The sequence below is a fragment of the Ambystoma mexicanum genome, chromosome 7q (assembly GCF_040938575.1).
Source record: "Ambystoma mexicanum isolate Mex_15411 chromosome 7q, UKY_AmexF1_1, whole genome shotgun sequence".
NCBI classification, from domain to species: domain Eukaryota; kingdom Metazoa; phylum Chordata; class Amphibia; order Caudata; family Ambystomatidae; genus Ambystoma; species Ambystoma mexicanum.
In genome coordinates this window covers 1,064,946,751-1,064,969,393 of record NC_090941.1, presented here as the reverse complement: position 1 = coordinate 1,064,969,393, position 22,643 = coordinate 1,064,946,751, and the positions used below count along the sequence as shown (strand labels likewise).

At 50.0% G+C, this 22,643-nt stretch overlaps 1 protein-coding gene across 1 annotated transcript in view; it reads right to left on the bottom strand.

Annotated features, from left to right (window-relative positions):
* Positions 1–8,022, bottom strand: part of CNGA4 (cyclic nucleotide gated channel subunit alpha 4) — a 456,695-nt gene extending 448,673 nt beyond the window's left edge. Inside the window, exon 1 of the mRNA XM_069639616.1 lies at positions 7,890–8,022. Within this exon, the coding sequence (XP_069495717.1) occupies positions 7,890–8,022 (133 nt within the window). The remainder of the gene's footprint in view (positions 1–7,889) is intronic.
* Between the last annotated feature and the right edge of the window lie 14,621 nt (positions 8,023–22,643).

Sequence of the window (22,643 nt, the reverse complement as noted above, 5' to 3'; positions counted from 1 at the left end):
GCCAATCTCCACGCAGAGCCTGTTGGTACAGGCTTCCATCGCCTCCCTCGAGTGCCTAGCAGTCTCCGTGATCTCCCCCCTGAGACGGCCAGCCTCTTCCACATGCTGGCCAACCAGCACTGTAATGTCCTCCTGGCGCTGCCTGATGGTGGCCAGGTCATGGCCACTGTGGCCAGCTCGTGGTGTGGCTGATGCGCCTTCCTCTACATCCTGGAAATCAGGTGAGGCCACCGGTGGGCTCCAGCACCCTCCCGTGTTCTCCTCGCCAGACTGGCCATGGACACTGGATCCTGGTGCAGGCCGTGGAGTTGCTTCTGGGCTTCCTCAGGGTGTGGGGGTGTGCATTTGCATGGTGAACTCTATAGGGTCCTCCACATCTGACAGCGGCGCTGTGGCTGCTGCCTCACCAGTGGAACTTGTGGCAGTGGAGGGTGGGCCCTCCGTGGGGGTAACCTGTGGTGGGGGGTTCACATCAGTGGGTGTGGCAATTGTTGCTGGCGTAGACTGTGGGATTGGTGCAGTGGCGCTCTTGCGATGTTTGCCCCTGCAGGGACTGACTCCTCCCTGTGCCCCTTGATGTGGTGGGGGTGTCCCCTGTCTCCTGTGCCCTGGGTTTTTACTTGGCAGGGGGAGCCTGAGACGCAGTGGCAGGTGCTTCGCTGTCTGTATGTGAGCCTGTGGGGGACAAAGAGGGGGATGGCATTGGTGATGGTTCAACGTGCTTCACGCAGATTCAGTTCATCATGCTGTTCTGTGCATTAGGACTTCATTGGTGGGGATTGAGCTGATGGGGCTGTTGAGTGGGTCGTCCATGCATGGTGTGATGCTGGAAATGCATCGGAGGGACAGGGCCTCCGTATCCTTGTCCTTTACTGCTTTTTATCGTGTGTTCTGTCATGTTTTCCGTGCAGGAGTTCATGTGGGACTCCTGGCGGTGCAGCTCTCTCTCTTTTGGTTTGGTGAACGGACCCGTGGGATACCCTTATGGCACCCATGGGTGGGGTACAACCCTGTGCCCCTAGTGTATGTTTTTGGGCACCTGTGGGTGGCCCACAGAGCAAGGTATGGGCTGGTGGCAGCTCCATGCTGAAGTTGACAGGTGCGTGGAGTATCCTTCATTTTGGGATACCCCTGCCCTGCCATTGGGATCAGTTGATTCCTGATGGAAAACAAGATGGCCCCTGTGGCCTCTTGCTTTCTATTACCCATTACCTTGTTTTCCCAAAGTCATGGGAAGCCCTGACTCTGTCCCTTCCCCCTGACTGGCTGTTGGATGGAAGTGCCATATATGGTGTTATTGCGAAGGGCCGGCCAGACCAGCTGGAGCCTTCCCAGTGATGTGTGTTGTGGGTACCTCCTGTGGGTGGGACCTGGGGGAATAGAGTGCGTGACGAATATGCATTCTGTGTTGTGGGTGTCTAGTATCTGCTGGTTGACACAATGACTGAGACAACCCTGCCCGAAACCGGTATGAATGCAGCTTGGAGTGTTGAATGGCTCGGTACTTGTCCCAATACACATAACGTGTTGTGAGTGTCTGGAGGGAAGTGAATGGCCTGAATACCTTGTGTGCCTGATTGCCTGCCTGCCTGCATGAATGCCCGTAGTCGTGATTGGATGCTTGAGTGTGACCCAGCGGAATGTATGGGAGATCAACAGTATATTTTGGGGACCTCTCACTGCTAGGAATCGTGTTCAGAAGTCCACTACGACGAGTAACTGACGCTTGACCTTGAAGCCCTGCTGGACGAGAAGAATTGCTGTTGATCTCCTTCGCAATCTGAAAGCTGCTGTGTTTCCAAGGACTGACCCAGAGAGGACCTGGTAAGGCGCCCTCTTCCCGAGCTATGAGGGACCATCGTGCACAGCTGATCTTTGCCAAAGCGCCCTGGTAGATAGACCTACGACAGGCTGTCGACCCGATACGGGGACTGCTGCGGAACTCCAAGGAGAAGCACTCGGACTGTTGTCCGCCACTGTCGACGACCGCCGTCGCCGACCGCAGCCGCCGTGCTCCTGTTTGCCTAAGAACTTCCATTGATCATTGGACGCTCTCGCCTGCATCGTCATCCGCTTGTCTCCCGCTGGAGAAGGCCCGACCGTCGACGCGCCAAGGAGTATCCACCGATGGGCTTCCCGCCACCTAAAGACCATAGAGACGCCAACGACTCGACGCCCTTGCTGGGCCACAGTTCTTCGTCATCTCTTTGCGGTCCAAAACTATCATCACCGAGGTGCCCCGCACGCCTCTTCCTTGCAGGACGCCAACGCTCTGTCGTCGACGAGCACCGCTAGGAACGGAGCTGCCACTTCCCTGCCGTAGTTCACCCTGTTTACCATCGGACGTTCGACGACTCGTGACTCCCGCCTTAAAGGGAGGGCACTCAAGAAGGGCTGTCGATTCCCCGACACCGAACGCCAAGTTCCCCGACACCTCTCGACGTTCCGTGGCTCCCGCCTGAAAGGGAGGCACTCAAGAAGGATCGGTCGATGCATCGTCGGAGAACTCTACTCCACCAGGTACATTGGGGGGGGTAAAACCTTAATAGGAAAAAGTGAGACTACTGAACATATGGACTGGGCTTGTGCGATATATCCTTATTTTACAGGTTACCCAGGTGGGGGGATCTCCACACAGATCTGTGTCTAGGGTACGGGGCCAGTACTCTGCCTATTGTTTCAACCATCTTACGTTCCTGCCTATCTCGATGGCTGGTTTCCTCGTTATTAATCTGTGTGACATTTTAACCATACAGTTGATGCACTTTAATGAGATTGGATAACATTACTGGCACCACTTTAGAATTGTATATATTTATCATTATTGACTTCCGAGTACAAAGTGAGTTATTGTGATCGTGTACATACCTTTGAATATTAATTATATAAAGACTGTGTTTTCAGTAATACAGTGTGTGGACATTCCTTTTTGGGGGTTCAGGGACTACACTGTTCTTAAGAACCAGCCTGCATCACCTCCTGAGAAGCTAGGCCTTGATTGCTCGTCCATTGTTACCTTATAGAGAATCTTGGCTGGGGTCTTCTGTGCCTCTCCTCTACCATATAGAGAGCAGAAGTACAGACACCCCCTACCAGTCTTTACAGTGGTGGGATGCTTATGGTTTTAAGAATCAGTGTATAACTGTGCCACTTACAAAATATCTGCACTTTATTAGATTAAGGTTTGGGTGTGTACAAAATAACTGCATTACAAGCAATGCAGTCTATTGCGAATGGTAAATTGACTCGGATGAGCTTAGAGGCTCTCCAGAGTGCTTGTGAAGACAGGGAGTTAGACTCTGTGGATAAGTCTAGGGCTGAGCTGATAGCTGCCCTGGTGGACTACCAGACCGATGGTGAAACTCTTGATGAGGGGGGGAATGCAACCAATGAGGACTCTGCCCCTGGGGTTTCTACTGAATCTGTTTCTGGGAATGCCGCCATTCCTGCTGCCTCTGTTCCGAAACCCAGCAATTCCTTGGAACTTGAGTTATTAAGGATGAAATTGGCCTTTGAATATCGCAAGTTGGAAATAGATGCTGAATTTAAGAAGGAGGAGTTGGCTCAACAAGTGGAGCTCAAGAATAGGGATCTTGAACTCAAAGACAAGGACACTGAATGTCAGAGAATCCAGCTAGAGAAAGCTCGAGTGGAGACTTCAGCGAAACCCTAGTGAGAGTGTCAGGTCCCCAGCAACCAAGTTTATGAAGGATTTGGGTGGTGTGTTTTCTGAGGGTTCTGATATCCTCCAATGGATTGAAGAGTTGGAAATGGCTTGTGCAATTCATGATGTTGACAAAAGAGATTGGGCTAAGTGTTTGCTAAGCAGAGTGCCTCAAACTGGATATGACTGTATTCTGAAGCTGAGTGTGGAAGAAAGGGGTCAGTATGAGTGTATGAAATCTGCTCTGATTGCCAAGTTTGGCAAGACGCCTAACCAATACCTTAAAAGGTTCACGGATTTTAAGAAAAGAGAGAATGTGTCTTGGGTTGACTGGGTGAGTGCTGCGCACATGAATATGATGGGGTGGATTGATGGTTACAAGGTGAAAACTTTTGCTGAATTGTCCCACCTGTTTTTTGAGCATTTTTATGAAGCCTGTTCACCAGAGCTGCATCAGTATGTTGCTGACCAGAACATTTTGGATCCCTTTAAGCTGGCTAGATTGGCTGTCAAGTGGGTCTCCCACAGGGTGTCCGCTAAGGACTCCAGTGGGAAGGACAAGGACAAAGAAAAGGGGGCCTCTCAGAAAGCTGAGGAGTCTCAAAAGCAGTCACAGTCGAATAAACCTAAACCCTCCTCTCCTAAAACCCAAAAATCTATTGATAAGTTATCTGTGGGTTGGAATAAGAGTAGTGGTCCACCTGCTGCAAAGCAGGCTCCCGGTGGTTCCAGTACCGTACCCCGCACTCCCGGCACTTGTTGGAACTGTGGGGCTCTGGATCACAAAAGGGGTGACTCCAAGTGTAAAGGTAAGGCACTCAGAGTACAGGTTGTCAGCCTGACCTACCCTTACCCCATGTCTGAGGTGGAGGCCACTGTCCTCCCCTCCTCTACAGGAATCACTTTTGGTGCTCCCGTAGAGATTTCCTTAGTGTCCCTTGGGGCCTGTGACCAGTATGCGGAAGTACTGCGACTATCCCACAGAACACCGGTAGATTTTTGAGAGGTGTCCTCCTGAATGGCCAGCCTTCTACTGGTTTGAGAGACACTGGGACAAGCATGACAGTGGTGGACAGGACCCTGCTCAAGCCAGAGGACTAGGTAGATGCTCCTCTGAGAACCACCAGGGTAGCTGGTGGGCCTCCGAAATTATCGCCTGCAGCCCGAGTCACACTCGTAATTGGAGACAAGACGGCAAAGCTTCCTGTCCTGGTTCAGGACAACGTCCCTGCTAACATCTGTTAGGTAACGATCTAGTGAAGTTGGGATTGATCGCGGATGGTCTTCCCATGACTGCTGCTGCGGTCACTAGGTCACAAATGACACCGGGTCTGGCTGTGAGTCAGGTACCCGAGCCGAAGGCACGGCCTAAGGCACGACGAAGGAAGGGCAAGAAGGCCACCTCTGTGGAGGGAGCTACTTCTCTTCCTGCTGTTCCTACAGCACCCATTGGGATCCATGCTCCAGACGGGCTGGGTCCAGTGGTAAACCCCGTCTCAACTCCTGTGGGAAAAGAACCAGAAGACTCTCCTGTGGGAGAGGTTCTCAACCCGGAGGATCATCCCGATCTTCAATACTTGTTAGCTGAAGGGGGACCCTCCCGGGCGGACTTCTGTAAAGGACAGAAAGAGTTTCCCTCTCTCGAGGGTCTGAGGAAACAGGCCCTGTCCCAGGCACGAGGAGAATTGCCTAGGACATTCTGGATTTATTGGGAGGGTGAGCTCCTTGTTAGTGAGCCCACTAAGCCTGAACCTGGAGCCCTCAAGAGGTTGGTGGTACCCCAGGTTTACAGGCCCTTCCTACTGCAGTTGGAGCATAAGCTGCCCTTGGCTGGTCATCTTGGCACCAAGAAGACTAAGCAGAAGCTCTCTGCCCATTTCTACTGGCCCCGGATGGGAGTAGAAGTGGAGTCCCACTGCAGGACCTGCCCAACTTGTCAGTTGTCTGGCAAGACTGGAGGCAGTGTCATCGCCCCACTACAGCCATTGCCAGTGGTTGGCACACCGTTTGAGAGGGTGGGCATCCACATTGTCGGTCCCCTTGACCCTCCCACGTCAGGTGGACATCGGTGCATCCCGGTTTTGTGGATCATGCCACCAGGTACCCTTAGGCTATACCCCTTCGGAGTGTTACGGCCAAGGTGGTTGCCCGGACACTCCTGGGCATTTTCACCCGTGTTGGATTCCCCAAGGAGGTTGTCTCTGACCGAGGATCCAACTTCATGTCTAGTTACATGAAAACCATGTGGAAAGAGTGCGGGGTAACCTACAAGTTCTCCACCTCTTACCACCCTCAGACCAATGGTCTGGTCGAGAGATTTAATAAAACTCTCAAGGGCATGCTAGGTGCTTTGGAAGAGCCCCTAAGGAGGAAATGGGATCTCCTCCTGCCATGCCTGCTGTTTGCTTACAGAGAGGTACCTCAAGAGGGTGTTGGTTTCAGCCCCTTTGAGTTACTCTTTGGACATCCCGTGAGGGGGCCCCCTGCCTTGATCAGAGAAGGTTTGAAAGCTACCCCTCCTATCCCGCCAAGCAAGTGGGGGACTATGTCTTAGGCCTCAGACGGAGGATGACACAGATGGGTCAAGCAACGGCGAATCTCAAGGCCAGCCAGGAATTGAACAAATACTGGCATGACCTTAAAGCATCACAAGTGGACTGGACTCTGAGACAGGAGGTCCTCGTGATGAAGCCTACCAAGCCTCGAGCATTGGCAGATAAATGGACTGGACCCTTCAGGATAATCTCCAAGATGGGCAAGGTCAATTATATGGTATTCCATGTTAATAGGCTCAAGCCTTTCCACAGGCGAGCCGAAGTCTCATGTCTCCCCCAGACTGAGGTGGAGGGTGCCTAATCTCCCACGGGATAGACACCCTCATCCAGACGGTCAACATACCTTCTGGAAAGGCCATCTGCATTATCGTGACTCTTCCCTGGTCTGTGGTCTATGGTGAAGTCTATCCCTTGCAGGCTAATGGACCACCTGAGCAGTTTCGGGTTTTCACCCTTCATCTGCATAAGCCACTTCAGGGGCTTATGATCTGTTTGGACCTTGAAGGTAGACCCCGTAAGGTAGGGCCTAAAACGCCTAAGACTCCAAACTATACTAAAACATTCCTTTTCAACAGTAGCCCACCTAAGTTCTCTACCCTTGAGTTGTCTACTGATGAATATAATAGGATGCAAGTTCCCAGGCAGGTACCAAGGACCACGGGACTGGTTGAGGGTTCAATAACACCCAGATCCAACATCTTGGCGACCTCAGCCTGGATGTGGTTCTTAACCATATCTGCCATTCGGTAGCTCCTGCTCTTGACAGGCACGCTGTCACCAGTGTCAATCTCGTGCTTACACCACGGTGTAAGGCCTGGCGTCAGCGAAACCAGAGAGGCATACTGCTGGAGCAAAGTCCTGCAGGCCCTCTGCTGCTCGGTTGTCAAATCTACAGAGAGCTGCACTCCCTCCACTGAGCCATCCTGAGGGTTGCTATGCAGCAAATCAGGAAGGGGCTCACTCTCATCCTCTTCTTGCTCTGAAGCCAGCCAGAGTTGCTTCTGGGCTTCCTTAGGGTGTGGGGGTGTGCATTTGCATGGTGAACTCTATAGGGTCCTCCACATCTGACAGCGGCGCTGTGGCTGCTGCCTCACCAGTGCAACTAGTGGCAGCGGAGGATGGGCCCTCCGTGGGTGTAACCTGTGGTGGGGGGTTCACATCAGTGGGTGTGGCAGTTGTTGCTTGCGTAGACTGCGGGATTGGTGCAGTGGCGCTCTTGCGATGTTTGCCCCTCTGCAGGGGCTGACTCCTCCCTGTGCCCCTTGATGTGGTGGGGGTGTCCCCGGTCTCCTGTGCCCTGGGTTTTTTCTTGGCAGGGGGAGCCTGAGTCTCAGTGGCAGGTGCTTCGCTGTCTGTATGTGAGCCTGTGGGGGACAAAGATGGATGGCATTGGTGATGGTTCAAAGTGCTTCACGCAGATTCAGTTCTGTGCATTGGGACTTCATTGGTGGGGATTCAGGTGATGGGGCTGTTGAGTGGGTCGTCCATGCATTAGTCTGTGTGGCACTTGTCTGTGGTGATGCGTGCATGTGTGTGTGTTGGGGTGTGACACTCACATGGGCAGGGTTGTGTGCATGTATGATTGTGGCCGCATCCATGGGGTGAATCTGGGCTCACATTTGGGGGGGTACCTCAACATTCACAGTGCATTGTTTCACGTGTACACTCACCTCCATCTGATGTAGTGACCACACCATGCACCATGCTCCCGACTCCCTTGATTGATTCGACGCCAATCGTGCTGGCGCAGGTCTCCTCCCACTCCAATTTAATTGGTGTATCAGCACCACCTCCTGTGGCCATGGCCAGCTTGCGGTTCGCAGACAGTATGCTGCGGACCCGGAGGCGGAGATCGTCCCACCGCTTCCTGCACTCCCTGACGGTGCCGGTGGTGGTGCCCACTGCACTCACTTTCAGGTCAGGGCGACCTCTGCCCAGATGGCCTTTTTCTGGTTCAGGGTCTCCCGCCGCATGTCGTTGGCAAATACCACATCAGAGTTTGCTGCTAGGGTCTCTGTCAGCATTATGAGTTCCTCGTTCGTAAAGTTCTCTTTACGCTGGCGCTCGGTGGTTTTTTTTATGGCCTTTGGCGGTGAGGGGATCCTTGTGGCTTTGGGATGGCACAGTTGTCGAAACAGGTCCAGGGGGCAGAGGATGGCAATGGATTGTGTTTTTAAAGATGGCCGCCAAACTCCTTCCCGTTCCTGTGCGATGACGCTATTTCCAGTTCCTCTATTTAACAGTGACAGCTAATAGCGTTGACAGCTATTTGCGTGGTGCAGGAGGTCGGAAGTGCTATCAGCGCTTTTGTCGGTGCCGCTAAGGGTTTTTTGGGATCTTTAGCGGCATGGCGGTAGGGTCATTACCTGCATGGCGCTATGCTTGTGTCCGTGTACTCGTAATGGTACGCAATTAGCGGCCTCTTGCCAAGGCGGACACGTTAATAGCGCCATGCCGGTAAATGCCGTTTTTTACCGCGTACCGTGTAATGAGGCCCACAGAGTTTGACAGTTTGCAACATCCCATCCTAAAAATGGCTGCTGCTAAAAGCCGCAGTTCAAAAACTCTCCTTAGAGATGCAAAATATGAAGGCAGAGAACAACTTATTGAAACAGATGGTGGCAGCTCGTGAACCACCAACCACAGACCTACCCCCAATGACACTGTCCTCGGGCAAGTTTGACGGGTCTCCCAAGAAATTAAAGGAATTCCTGGATGCCTGCTCTCCTCCTCCATCCACTGTCAAACGATTCGACGAACCCATGCAGATCAGTGCAACTAGTCGATCCCTTACTCCAGAAGAAAGGAAGAGAAGGAGGGAACTAGGGTTTTGCGCCGATTGTGGTTCAGATCAACATGCAGTACGAAACTGCACGGAACTGCCCAGTAAACAGTTGGAAAACAACAACCCTCGATCCCAGAAGGGACGGGATATCGAGGGAAATCCTGTAGTCCCTATGTATCGATGTCTATTGGCTCCACAGACACTTCAGAGGACTCTCGCCTCATGGTACTGATGGTACTGATAGTAAAAGTTAATATCAATGACAATCACTTTAAGGCTCTGGCATTGCTTGATTGCGGAGCCGCAGGCAATTTTGCAGACACTCTCTGGGTGGATAAGGTTGGTGCTAAGCGTATTGACCGCAGGCAAGGTCAAAAGGTGGAGGGTGTGGATGGAAAACCCTTGAGCTCCTGTGCAGATTACTCAGACTACCGAAGCATTGCCACTTATCATTCACCAGCATTCAGAAGTTACTGCATTTGACATCATCCGTGCTGCACACTTTCTGCTCATCCTAGGAATCACCTGGTTATGTCAACACAATCTGGGCATAGACTGGACATCCAACTGTTTGAATTTCAGCTCAGCCTATTGTCACACAAATTGTTTTCAGGAAGTATGCTACCAAAATTCAAGGAACATTCCCAGCGCTCTTCACACAACTGTCAGTATTCACTCTCTTACACAAGTGCTAGATGAATACAACACGGTTTTTGCTGAAACTACTCCTTTGGAACTACTTCCCCATAGACTGGAGGATTGTGCAATAGATCTGGTGCCAAATGCATTGGTACCTTTTGGCAGAATGTTCGCGTTATCAAAAAAGGAAAAGGAAGCGCTTAGGAAGTACCTCGACGATAATCTATACAACGGTCTCATCAGGCCCTCCAAATCCCCTGCCAGAGCTCCATTGTTCTTTATACCAAAACGGGACTCTACAGACCTCCGGCCATGCATTGACTACAGGGGACTTAATAAGGTAACTGAAAAGGACAGATACCCTATGCCCCTCATTCCCGACATCTTAGAAGCCGTCCAGGGTGCTTCTGTCTTCTCCAAACTGGATCTACGCAGCGCCTATCACCTGCTTAAAATACGTTCGGGGGATGAATGGAAGACCACGTTCAGGACACCCTTCAGTCTATACGAGTACCATGTGATGCCGTTTGGGCTTGTAAACGCCCAGCCATATTCCAGAGGTTTATGGACCAAATTCTTTTGGATCTCCTATTTCTATCAGTTGTCGTATATCTTGACAATATTCGGATTTTCTCCCAAAACATGCAAGATCACATGGTACATCTTACTGAAGTATTGAGACGTCTCAAAAAACATCATCTTCTGGCTAAGAGAGAGAAGTGTATTTTTGGAGTTACTTCAGTGGCCTATTTGGGCTTTATCCTGTCGCCTCAAGGTATCCAGATGAACGAGAAGAAGATAGACGCCATTCTCCAATGGCCTACCCCTTCTTCGGTTTTACAGGCGTTTTATATCCATTTTTTCTGAAATAGTCCTGCCAATAACTAATCTTCTCAAGAAATCATATATGCCATTCACCCGGAGTACACAAGCCAAGAACAGTTTCAAAATTTGATGAGACAGTTTTGTAGTGCTCCCATATTACAACAGCCCGATCAAAGTAAACATTTCATCCTCGAAACAGACGCCTCTGCAGCCGCTATAGGGGCTGTACTGCTACAAGAACATCAAAATGAAGAACAGCCAATAGCATATTTGTCTAAAACCCTCACTGCAAGCCAACAAAACTATTCAGTCATTGAAAGAGAGCTTCTAGCCATGAAAAAGGCATGTGAAGTATGGAGACACTTACTACAGGGGAGTAGTCACCCCTTCATCATCAGGACAGATCATAAAAACCTCAGGTCCTACAGTCCATGGATTGTATAAATTCTAGACCAGCACGGTGGGCAAATTTCTTTTCCCAGTATGATTTTCGTATCACCTACATCCCAGGGAGTCAGAATACCTTGGCCGATGCTCTTTCCAGGAAGTCGTATGACTCAAACACTTCTCCCCGTACACCAGAAAGACTGTTCCCAAGGAATCGGATCATCAGTAACGTCTCCACGTTCTTGCAGAAAATCAGAGAGGCAGTCACCAATCAACGGGAACCAAGAGGTTTGACAAAGACGGATGGCCTACTGTTCAGGAAGAAGCAGTTATGGGTGCCTTCCAAAGTGCTCCAAGAAAATATCCTGTCATGGTGTCTCGATCATAAAACAGCTGGACATAGAGGGCAAGCCGGGACGTTGGATTTAGTCAAAAGGGCTTTCTATTGGCCTGGGTTCTCCAAAGACATCAAACAGTATGTTAAGACGTGTAGTGTGTACAACCAAAGCAAGTACAGTACAAAAAGACCCCATCCCCGATTGTCCGTGGAGCCACGTCACAACCGGTGTTATAGTAGATCTGTCAGTTTCACAAGGTTGTTCCTGCATTATGGTATCCATGGATTCTCTCACTAAGATGGCTCACTTCTCTCCTCTCCCTGGTCTGCCCACTGCGGAGGGAATGGTATTGACTTTCATCAAGGATATATTTAAGCTACATGGTCTCCCGGACAAAGTTATCTCGGACCGTGGTAGTCACTACATATCCAAGTTCTGGAAATCGCTTTGTAAAAACCTTGGCATCGAAAGAGCGTTATCTTCAGGCCATCATCCCCAAACTAACGGAGAGACTGAGCTACTTAATTCTACATTGGAACAGTATCTGCGGAGCTAAACCAATTTGGAACAAGATAACTGGGTTGACTTGTTACCCACAGCGGAATTTGCATATAACAACGTCAGACATTCTGCAAGTGGGATGTCTCCATTCTACTGCTAGTATGGGTTTCATCCCTGTTCCGTCATTCCACTCTCTCCCATTCAATCTTCTCTTCCTGCGGTGGAAGAGGTGTTATTGTCACGCTGTCCTCTCATTCTGTCCCTTTTTCGCAAACATCTAGGTCAGACAATAGGACAGGGTCAGACAATAGGACAGGCAACACTCACAATACACCAGTTACCCCAGTCAGGTTTCCACTCCAGGTCCCTCACAGTGGAAGGTTGTCAGCGGGTTTACCCCAAGGGCCACACATGCAGACTCAGGGGTCCTACGTTCCTTCATTGGCGTCTGCCATGGCGTCTGCAAGAGGGACGCTGCTCGCAGAAAGTCAAGTCTGCGATCATGGAGACCATGCTCACGTGTCGCATCCGCGGGTCACGTGACGCGTCACGGATCAGGTGACGCTGAAGCTTCCGCTATTTAAGCGCTGAACTTCCGCACATCACAGCTGTTCTTTGGAGGACCCTGTACAGCGTTTGGATACCTTGTGTTTTCACGGCTTCTTGACCTTTGGATTGTTTTTGGATTTGCTTTTGCTCACATCTTTGGCTCTGTTTACTGGATCATCTCGAACTCGGAATGCTTTTGGACTGTCTTGGATTACCCTGAATTGGACTTGGCATTGATCCCTTCACTGCATTACGTTATCAAGTACTTTGGATTTTGGTCCTTTGTTTCATCAAGTTACAGGAGGGCAAGTTGGGTTTTAACCCAGCCTACAGTTCTTCTCCCTACTGTCATCGGGGAAACCAGCTCACTTGCCCATCCACGGAATTACCAACTATCTTAGGTTCTGGGCTTCCTCATCCATCAGTTTAGGTAAGCCCTGTTCTTTATTCTGCCTGTTTGCTTGTACTGTGCTCAGTTGATTGCTAATAAAGATTTTCTTTACAGCTGCCTTGGGTTTCAACATTTCCTGTGGATCCGAGCTGCAAGAACTACCCACCTGTGGCCTCAATGATCGCATAGGGAGTAATCTTGTATTCTCTCTCTGTGGTACTTGGGGACGGAGGTTTCAATACTCTCCACGACAATGAAGCAACCTGACAGTTATTCCGTCTTAAAGACGCCCAAGAAATGGCTAAACTCAATCTGTCAGAGAGCCTCAAGGCATATAAACAGCAGGCGGACAGGCATCGGCAGGATGTTCCTGTCATGCATGCGCCATGGGCACATCCATTTTTGCTCCATTTGGACTTTACTAATTAATGATTATGGTAATCTAACTACGCATACCATAATGCACCTGGCCGCAAGCATTGTTTTCTGGCCTTTCCTATTGGAGTTCTATGGAACTACACCCCCCAGAAGCCTTAGAGTCTGGTCCTGCTTCCACCAGCCCAGGAACAGAAAGGGCGGTGGCCGATTGCCTGCAGGTGTGATTCGCCAGGTGAAACCAATTGGCCTGCCTCTGTGCTGGGCTAGGCAGTATATAAGGCTGCTGTCTGCAGTGACTCGGCCTCTTGCATTGAGAGTCCTTCCTCCACCTTTCGCGAGTGTCTTCGGATCCTTGTATGCTGTTTATCCTCTCTCCTGCTAGGACCCTGCCTTACAGCTTGTTACAACCTGCTGCCTACAGCCCTAGCCCTTTGGGCTCCCTGCCTTGTTGCTTGCTCCACCCTGCAGCGGATCAAGCTCTGCTGCCTTCCAGTCTCCGCCCTTGCCCTGCCGGGCTCTCCACCCCGCAGCGGATCACGCTCTGCTGCCTTCCAGTCTCCGCCCTTGCCCTGCCGGGCTCTCCACCCCGCAGCGGATCACGCTCTGCTGCCTTCCAGTCTCCGCCCTTGCCCTGCCGGGCTCTCCACCCTGCAGCGGATCACGCTCTGCTGCCTTCCAGTCTCCGCCCTTGCCCTGCCGGGCTCTCCACCCTGCAGCGGATCACGCTCTGCTGCCTTCCAGCCTTCGCCCTTGCCCTGCCGGGCTCTCCACATTACAGCGGATCACGCTCTGCTGCCTTCCAGCCTTCGCCCTTGCCCTGCTGGGCTCTCCACATTACAGAGGATCACGCTCTGCTGCCTTCCAGCCTTCGCCCTTGCCCTGCCGGGCTCTCCACATTACAGCGGATCACGCTCTGCTGCCTTCCAGCCTTCGCCCTTGCCCTGCCGGGCTCTCCACATTACAGCGGATCACGCTCTGCTGTCTTCCAGTCTTCGCCCTTGCCCTACCGGGCTCTCCACATTGCAGCGTATCACGCTCAGCTGCTTTCCAGCCTTAGCCCTTGTCCTCAGGGCTCCCTGCTCTGCAGCCTCCTCTCTCCGGCTGCCTTTGCCCTTGTCCTCTGGGCTCCCCGCTTGCAGCCTATCTCACACCGGCTGCCTTAGCCCTTGTCCTCAGGGCTCCCTGCTCTGCAGCCTGCCTCTCTCCGGCTGCATTTGCCCTTGTCCTCTGGGCTCCCTGCTCTGCAGCCTTCCTCACTCCGGCTGCCGTAGCCCTTTTCCTCTGATATTTCTACCTTACCGTCCCACTCTTGTGGGCTTTCTCCTTGCCTTCCTGCTCCTCTGAGCGCTCCACCTTCCTTTCTGTCCTCTGTTATTCATATCCTGTTACTCGACTTTCCCTTCCTATCCTTCTGCTAGTTTGCTATCATCTCCTTTCCTGGATTTGTCTGTTGTATCTACTCTTGTACTGTTTGTAGACCCTTTGTACAGAGCTTGTCTGCTGGTTCCCATCAGACAACCTCTGCCCCTTCCCTTGTCTTGTTTCTATATCACAGACACCCATAGCTGCTGTTCCAAGTTATGAGCAAACAGCGTGGGACTCTGTTATAGCAAACTGTGCAGAAGGCTAGAGTATTTCCAAGGTTCGTGGAATACTCTTTTCCTATTCTGCATACACCCCAAGAGGGTATTCACTCTATACCTTTTCCCTTGCTACTCTTCCCTACTCTTCACTCCCTTTCCTTTCCACGGTGTGTGTTCCTATCTGTCCACTTTATTTCAACACCCAAACTTGTCTGGGTGTCTTGTGCCACTCGTATTGGAGTGCCATCCTTGACAGAATGCAAGAGCCAAAGATTTCTTATTCCATTGGCCGGAAGGGCACACACAGACCAAAGATGCTTCCCTTTCGAGTTAAGAAACCTTTGCATAAACCTATGGTTTCCCTAAGGACAGCAAACAAGAAACTTAGTCTAAAGGACAGTCTCGCCTTAGAAAACAAAGATTTACAAGCACGGTACTATACCCACTGGCTAGCTGACCCTTCTTCCATGTACAATTATTATGACATTTGCGACTATGATCCGCAGTCCTTATCTGTTGCAGAGCTACAGCAAGATAATGAATTCTTACAGATCTTATTAGACCAAACAGTGGAAAACTCTCCTGCGTCTTCTGACACGCCTGCTAACACCGTAACAGCTAAGGACATATCATTCATTGTGAGAGAATCTAAACCAGAATACGCTGTTGCCAGTGTAATATGCGCAAGATCACCTTGGCAAGCTCCCCAGAATGCTGGAAAACCTTATTCGACAGGACAAGGCAGTTATTATCCTGAGGTTTGTGCATCTGGTTCCGGGTACAAAGGACCTATACTAACCATTGGTTGTCTTAATACTTCCACAGTATCTATTAACCACAATAACCCTAAGGTCAGTCTTCCCATTGCTACAACCACATTTTCTGCCACACCCGCTTCTGAAGCTGTAGATCAAACTACTGATACTTACCTGCTACACAAACAACTCCTACGACTTAAAAGAAAGACCGAAGACCTTTATGATGACTTTGTTTATTTGTATCACAAGAATCTTATGAAGGGACACAAGTCACCAGACCTTTTGACTCTCTGTCCAACACCTGACATCTTATCTTTAGAGATCGACATGATAAGGCCTGGAGTTGCCATACGGAAAAGTATACAGACATTTACCAAGCAGATGGAAGACCTATATATATCATATGTATCCCTTCTAGAGATTGACACAGCTCTTTCACCTTCCAGCCGCAGAAGCTCAGGTTGTTGTACTGATAGAAAAGAATTAACTCCTCCGGAGGGTCATATCACACACACAGTCATTACACCGCAAGACAAGGGTGGTCCACTGATTGAAAATCCTTCTGAGTCAAAGGATGCTTCCGCCCTCACCCTTGCCTATCGTCCAGTACCCACACCTACAACCTCCTCTGCAATGACAATGGCAGCTGAAGAGACTGGCACGGTTCACACCGAGCATGCGGAAGTGGCAAGCGGGGCTTGCCAAAGTGTGGCTGTGCTATCAGAAATCACTCTCGAGAAATTAACATCTTCTGTTTCTTCGATACCCCCTGAATCGCAAGTGGTTGTGGTACCCGATCTACCAGTAGTTGCAACACCTGATTTGTCTGTAGCTGCTATATCACTCGAACTTCCAACTGCTATTCATGATCTGCCTACTGCTGTGGTTCCAAAACCCCCGGACACATTTGAGACTCCTGAAGTCCCTACTACAGATCTTGAGGTCGCTATAGCTATTGTGAAACCTGAAACTACTACTCCAGTTGTTCCTGCTGGTATATCCATAGCACTAAGACTGCCAGACTTTACTCTACCAGTCTCAGGTGTTTTCCAGCCCGCTGGCTCTCTCATGGCTCCCTCACACCTAGTTGTTACAGCCTTGATACCCCCTACAGCCATCCAAGATCTCACCGCTGCTGTATCCTCTGAACTCTCTATGGCAAACCCTGATGTTGTCATTACTACTTCGGATGTCTTGGAAAACCTTCCTAAAGGTACCAACTCTGCTGTACCTATGGCTCCACTTTCCAGAATCATACTGTTGCCCATCAAGGAAAAATCTATCTTGGAGCCTGCAGCAGTTTTTCACAGTTCCTCTCTTCATGCACACACAGTTGGGGTCTGTGTTCCAAAGACTTCATCTTTTCTGAATTCTACATCCAAGGTTCAGAACATTGGTACCAGCTCCGTCATTCAAGACTCTCACCTTACAACTCGTTTCTGGTGCCTCATGATGTGTCTTTTTGGAGTAAGACTCTTGTACTGTGGTACAGACACTCTTCCTACAGGTCGGTCTTCAGGGAGCCTGGAGAGGGGCCTGGAGAGGGGCATACTGTCATGCATGCGCCATGGGCACATCCATTTTTGCTCCATTTGGACTTTACTAATTAATGATTATGGTAATCTAACTACGCATACCATAATGCACCTGGCCGCAAGCATTGTTTTCTGGCCTTTCCTATTGGAGTTCTATGGAACTACACCCCCCAGAAGCCTTAGAGTCTGGTCCTGCTTCCACCAGCCCAGGAACAGAAAGGGCGGTGGCCGATTGCCTGCAGGTGTGATTCGCCAGGTGAAACCAATTGGCCTGCCTCTGTGCTGGGCTAGGCAGTATATAAGGCTGCTGTCTGCAGTGACTCGGCCTCTTGCATTGAGAGTCCTTCCTCCACCTTTCGCGAGTGTCTTCGGATCCTTGTATGCTGTTTATCCTCTCTCCTGCTGGGACCCTGCCTTACAGCTTGTTACAACCTGCTGCCTACAGCCCTAGCCCTTTGGGCTCCCTGCCTTGTTGCTTGCTCCACCCTGCAGCGGATCACGCTCTGCTGCCTTCCAGTCTCCGCCCTTGCCCTGCCGGGCTCTCCACCCCGCAGCGGATCACGCTCTGCTGCCTTCCAGTCTCCGCCCTTGCCCTGCCGGGCTCTCCACCCTGCAGCGGATCACGCTCTGCTGCCTTCCAGTCTCCGCCCTTGCCCTGCCGGGCTCTCCACCCTGCAGCGGATCACGCTCTGCTGCCTTCCAGCCTTCGCCCTTGCCCTGCCGGGCTCTCCACATTACAGCGGATCACGCTCTGCTGCCTTCCAGCCTTCGCCCTTGCCCTGCTGGGCTCTCCACATTACAGAGGATCACGCTCTGCTGCCTTCCAGCCTTCGCCCTTGCCCTGCCGGGCTCTCCACATTACAGCGGATCACGCTCTGCTGCCTTCCAGCCTTCGCCCTTGCCCTGCCGGGCTCTCCACATTACAGCGGATCACGCTCTGCTGTCTTCCAGTCTTCGCCCTTGCCCTACCGGGCTCTCCACATTGCAGCGTATCACGCTCAGCTGCTTTCCAGCCTTAGCCCTTGTCCTCAGGGCTCCCTGCTCTGCAGCCTCCTCTCTCCGGCTGCCTTTGCCCTTGTCCTCTGGGCTCCCCGCTTGCAGCCTATCTCACACCGGCTGCCTTAGCCCTTGTCCTCAGGGCTCCCTGCTCTGCAGCCTGCCTCTCTCCGGCTGCATTTGCCCTTGTCCTCTGGGCTCCCTGCTCTGCAGCCTTCCTCACTCCGGCTGCCGTAGCCCTTTTCCTCTGATATTTCTACCTTACCGTCCCACTCTTGTGGGCTTTCTCCTTGCCTTCCTGCTCCTCTGAGCGCTCCACCTCCCTTTCTGTCCTCTGTTATTCATATCCTGTTACTCGACTTTCCCTTCCTATCCTTCTGCTAGTTTGCTATCATCTCCTTTCCTGGATTTGTCTGTTGTATCTACTCTTGTACTGTTTGTAGACCCTTTGTACAGAGCTTGTCTGCTGGTTCCCATCAGACAACCTCTGCCCCTTCCCTTGTCTTGTTTCTATATCACAGACACCCATAGCTGCTGTTCCAAGTTATGAGCAAACAGCGTGGGACTGTTATAGCAAACTGTGCAGAAGGCTAGAGTATTTCCAAGGTTCGTGGAATACTCTTTTCCTATTCTGCATACACCCCAAGAGGGTATTCACTCTATACCTTTTCCCTTGCTACTCTTCCCTACTCTTCACTCCCTTTCCTTTCCACGGTGTGTGTTCCTATCTGTCCACTTTATTTCAACACCCAAACTTGTCTGGGTGTCTTGTGCCACTCGTATTGGAGTGCCATCCTTGACAGTTCCTGACTGGAAAGTGGGCTCCAAAGTATGGCTTTCCACTAAATATCTACCACCGTGGTCCCATCCGTCTAAGCTGTCACCACGGTTCATTGGGCCCTATCCTATTACTGCCAAAATTAACCCAGTGGCATTCCGCCTCAAACTACCTTCTGCCTTAAAGCGCATCCACCCTGTCTTTCATGCCTCACCTTTGAGGAGTGCTGATAAGTCACGCATTCTACGACCTCTCCCTGTACCGTCTCACCCTTCCAGAGTGCCTGAATATGAGGTCTCGGAACTGAGAGATTCCAGATACCGAAAAGGATGGTTGGAATAACTTGTGCATTGGAAGGGATTCTCTCATGCAGAGGATTCCTGGGAACCCATTTCGCATATTCATGCCCCCGTCCTTCTTAGGAAGTTTCACAGGGCTCATCGAGGCAAACCGCGGGGGCTTGAGACTGAGAGGGGGGGCTTACTGTCATGCGCCGTCTTCGATCTTGGCGCCTGTAGCCCCGAGTTCTTTTTCACAGTTCCTGATTCCCATCACATTCAGTACTCTGCGTACATCCAGCGGTCTAGTTCTTTTCCGCTTCGGATGTACGTAGGTCTTCTTTAGCCACGCCTCCCTTCTGCAAATCGCTTTGCAACCCCTACGGTCAGCTGTGCCTCAGCCCTGCCGCTGTTGCGCTATGCGTTTCTTTCACTCTGTTTCAGTTTTCAGAGCTTTTTCTGCTTCCCCTCTTCATTCTTGTGCCCTCGCTTCTACTTTCTTCGCCCTTATTAACCATTCGGCATTTTTCCTCATTAGGTGCCCTCTCTCTCCTCCTTTCTTCCTACTCTCTCGCTCTTGACTGCTCCTCTTTTCTTCTTGCTGGGCCCAGTTGGCTTGCCATTTATCTTCTGCTTCTACTTTTGGATTCATTGATTCCTTGTTCCACGGAATCTGATTGTTATACGTTGCATATTCCATTGCAATCTTACTACTACTACGAGCCCAGTTTCCAAGAGTAGTCCTTCCGTGACCTTAAATCCACAGGGGTTTTTTCTGCCATTTTCGGCTTTTTCCCCTTTTTGGTCCCTCCCGGGAAAGAGGTCACCATGGAAGGCTTCTTTCAATAGCCTTCATTGTGGCGTCCTCCCGTGTGAGACACAAGCCACAGACAAAAAAAGAAAAGGATTACAGAGCCCGAAGATCCCTCAGCTCAGTGGACAAAGGCTTAGACAACACAGGTGAGGAGGAGGAGGAGGAAGGACGTTGGGACATTCCAAGCAAACAAGACACAGAGTTTGACACTCATCCCTCATGAACTAGTAACAGGGGGCAAATGAGAACACCTCTTATTCCTCCATCTTGAAGTAGAAGTGATGTCCAGAGTGTAGCTAAAACGTTAGGTGATGAATTGCATGACTATTTGACATGTATGACCTCTAGCATCTCTCTCATTTCAGATCAACTCAAGCACCAAGTGGGGTCGGTCTCAGAACACAGATGAAGACAATTCAACAACCAGCTCAACTGAACTTTTATCGACACCCAAGTTATATGTGGGTGATCTGGTCTTAATCAAAACCTTCACTAGAAATTGTCATGAACCACATTGAAATGGCCCCTTTTGCTTTTGCGTTGAAAATAGAACCCCTTCAGCTGCAAAGGTCCAAGTAAGACGAGCTTGGCTTAACTTGGGAAATGTGAAAGTCTATAAAGGTGAGACCCTCCCTCCCACCATTGCCGAACCAGAAGCAAGACAAGAAGAATTTCACCGTGTGCAGACTTGATCGAATACGAAGAAGAAGGAAGACAAAGCAATGACTTGTGAATGATGCAGATTTATTTTGGACTAAAACTCAGGTGATACTGCTTATAGATATTTTAGCATGAGTAGAAAGACTTGCAGCGAGTTTTAGTGGGCCAAAAATGAACTCTAAAAACACATTGAACCATCGAAATGATGCCTAAAAGTCAGTTCTTGATCAGAAAGTAATGCATCAGCTGTGGAGGGTTTGGCTCCGATGGAGATACACCTAACATGAATGATGGCGTTCCGCATTACCAGTCTATGCCTTTTCCAATATGGCTGCTGGAACGAATTTACGTCACACACACCATTACTCCGATGCATTGTATTGTTTTTTACTAAACTTCTAACGCTATCGATCTTGTGATCCAGTGACTCGCTCTTAGCATTCTCTATTTTGTTTGCTGTTATCCACTGTCTATTTTCCTGACACATTCAGAGGCTACTCTTATTCAGGTATTTCTTTCATGGGACTGCAATCTTACAGTACACGGAGGTGGGAATTGGTACTTCGTTTCTCGTCTTTCTTAGCCATCTATCTCCTTTCGTTCTGCCTTTTCTGGTCTATACCTTTCTCTAAGATTCTTCAGCAATTGTAAAGGAACACCCGCTCTTAGTGTATCACTCTTGCCTCTTCTCCATAACTCTAAGGCACTCGGCGGCTACAGCATTGATACTCTTTGTATCTTCTTTGTTTCCTACTTTCCTTCCACCTTCTGTGCTAGCGGTGTAGCCGCCTCTTGTTTCCGGTGGCGCTACAGTCAACTGTGATTGAAGTGCTGTTGCCTCGGGTGATCAGCGACGCTGCCATCTTTGGTGCACTTCAGCTTGGCGGCTTCCTAGACTCAGCAGTGTTGCTGCTTCCTGAGTTCTGCGACGCAGCTGCTTCTTATGTTCAAAGGAGTAGCTACTTCCTTGGAGGAAAGACTGGGTTGATCCAGCTATCCAGTCCATCTATAAAAGACATTGGACTAATTGGTTCTCTTACCATTCCCTTCAGAGGACTATACAACCGTAGCCAAATCATCACAAGATAAGGCGTACTACCAACTCGGCTCAGGGTTTTTTCAGCCGGCCGGCTTTTTACCCAAGATTGGGAGCTTGCTACAGTAGCAAGTCTGACACAGAAATTGAAAACAAGATCAATATCCAGATTTGTTACGTGGTGCATACCTTTTCTAAGACATTAAACCTATGGTCCTCACGGATAGTGATGTGCATAGGCTTGTGCTTGCTGTTTTTGGTATTTGTTTGTTTGTTTATTAATTTGTATAGCGCTCCAGACCGAGGGGTATATGGGCGCTCAAGGATATGGTTACAGGCAATATTACAGCAGTTGTGCAAAATATTTACATTGCAGAAATAGTGTGCAGGAATTTATACAGTTTACAAAAATGCAGTTAGTGTAGATAGCAAACAGACAGTATGATAAAGGCGTTGATTAATTAAAATGAGAAGAACACAGAGATAAAGGAGCTGTATAAGCTTAGTAGCTAATACAGGGGTGGATGCAGGGTAGTGGTGAGTCAGTGTTAGTGAAGGATCCCTGATTTATTTGTTTAGAAGCCAAGTGATGACCTGGGGTCTGAAGGCTTGAAAGGAGGGGATGGTTTTAATGTTCAGTGGAATAGTGTTCCAGAGTTGGGCGGCTGGAACCAGGAAGCTAGTTCCACCAGCTCTTTTGAGGGTGTATTTGGGCACTATCAGGTGTAATGTATTTGGAAGATCTGGTTATTCTGGTAGCAGGTTTTAAGGTGAATTTGTTGGTTAGGTAGGGCGGGGCAAAGGGATTAAGGGATTTGTAGGTAAGGCAGATCGTTTTTAGGTCAATTTTTTGTTGGATGGAGAGCCATTTGCATGATATTCTAGTGGCCGAGATATGTTCTCTCCTAGGAATATTAAGAGCAGCTCGGAGTGCATTATTTTGGAGGACCTGCAGTTTGTTGATTACAGATTTGTTTGCGCCTACATATAGGCCGTTGCAGTCGTCCAATTTAGATTGTATAAGTGCTCTAGCTAATGTGAGGCAGCTACTGAGGGATAGCAGGGGTCTACAGGCCCTGATCAGCTTACCTGTGTGAGCAGTAGCTGAGGCGGTCATATTGACTTGTCAAGCTTATCCTGCTCTTGTCAGAAGAGACATTGATATTTGCACTTTTTTACAGGATCCTGAAAAT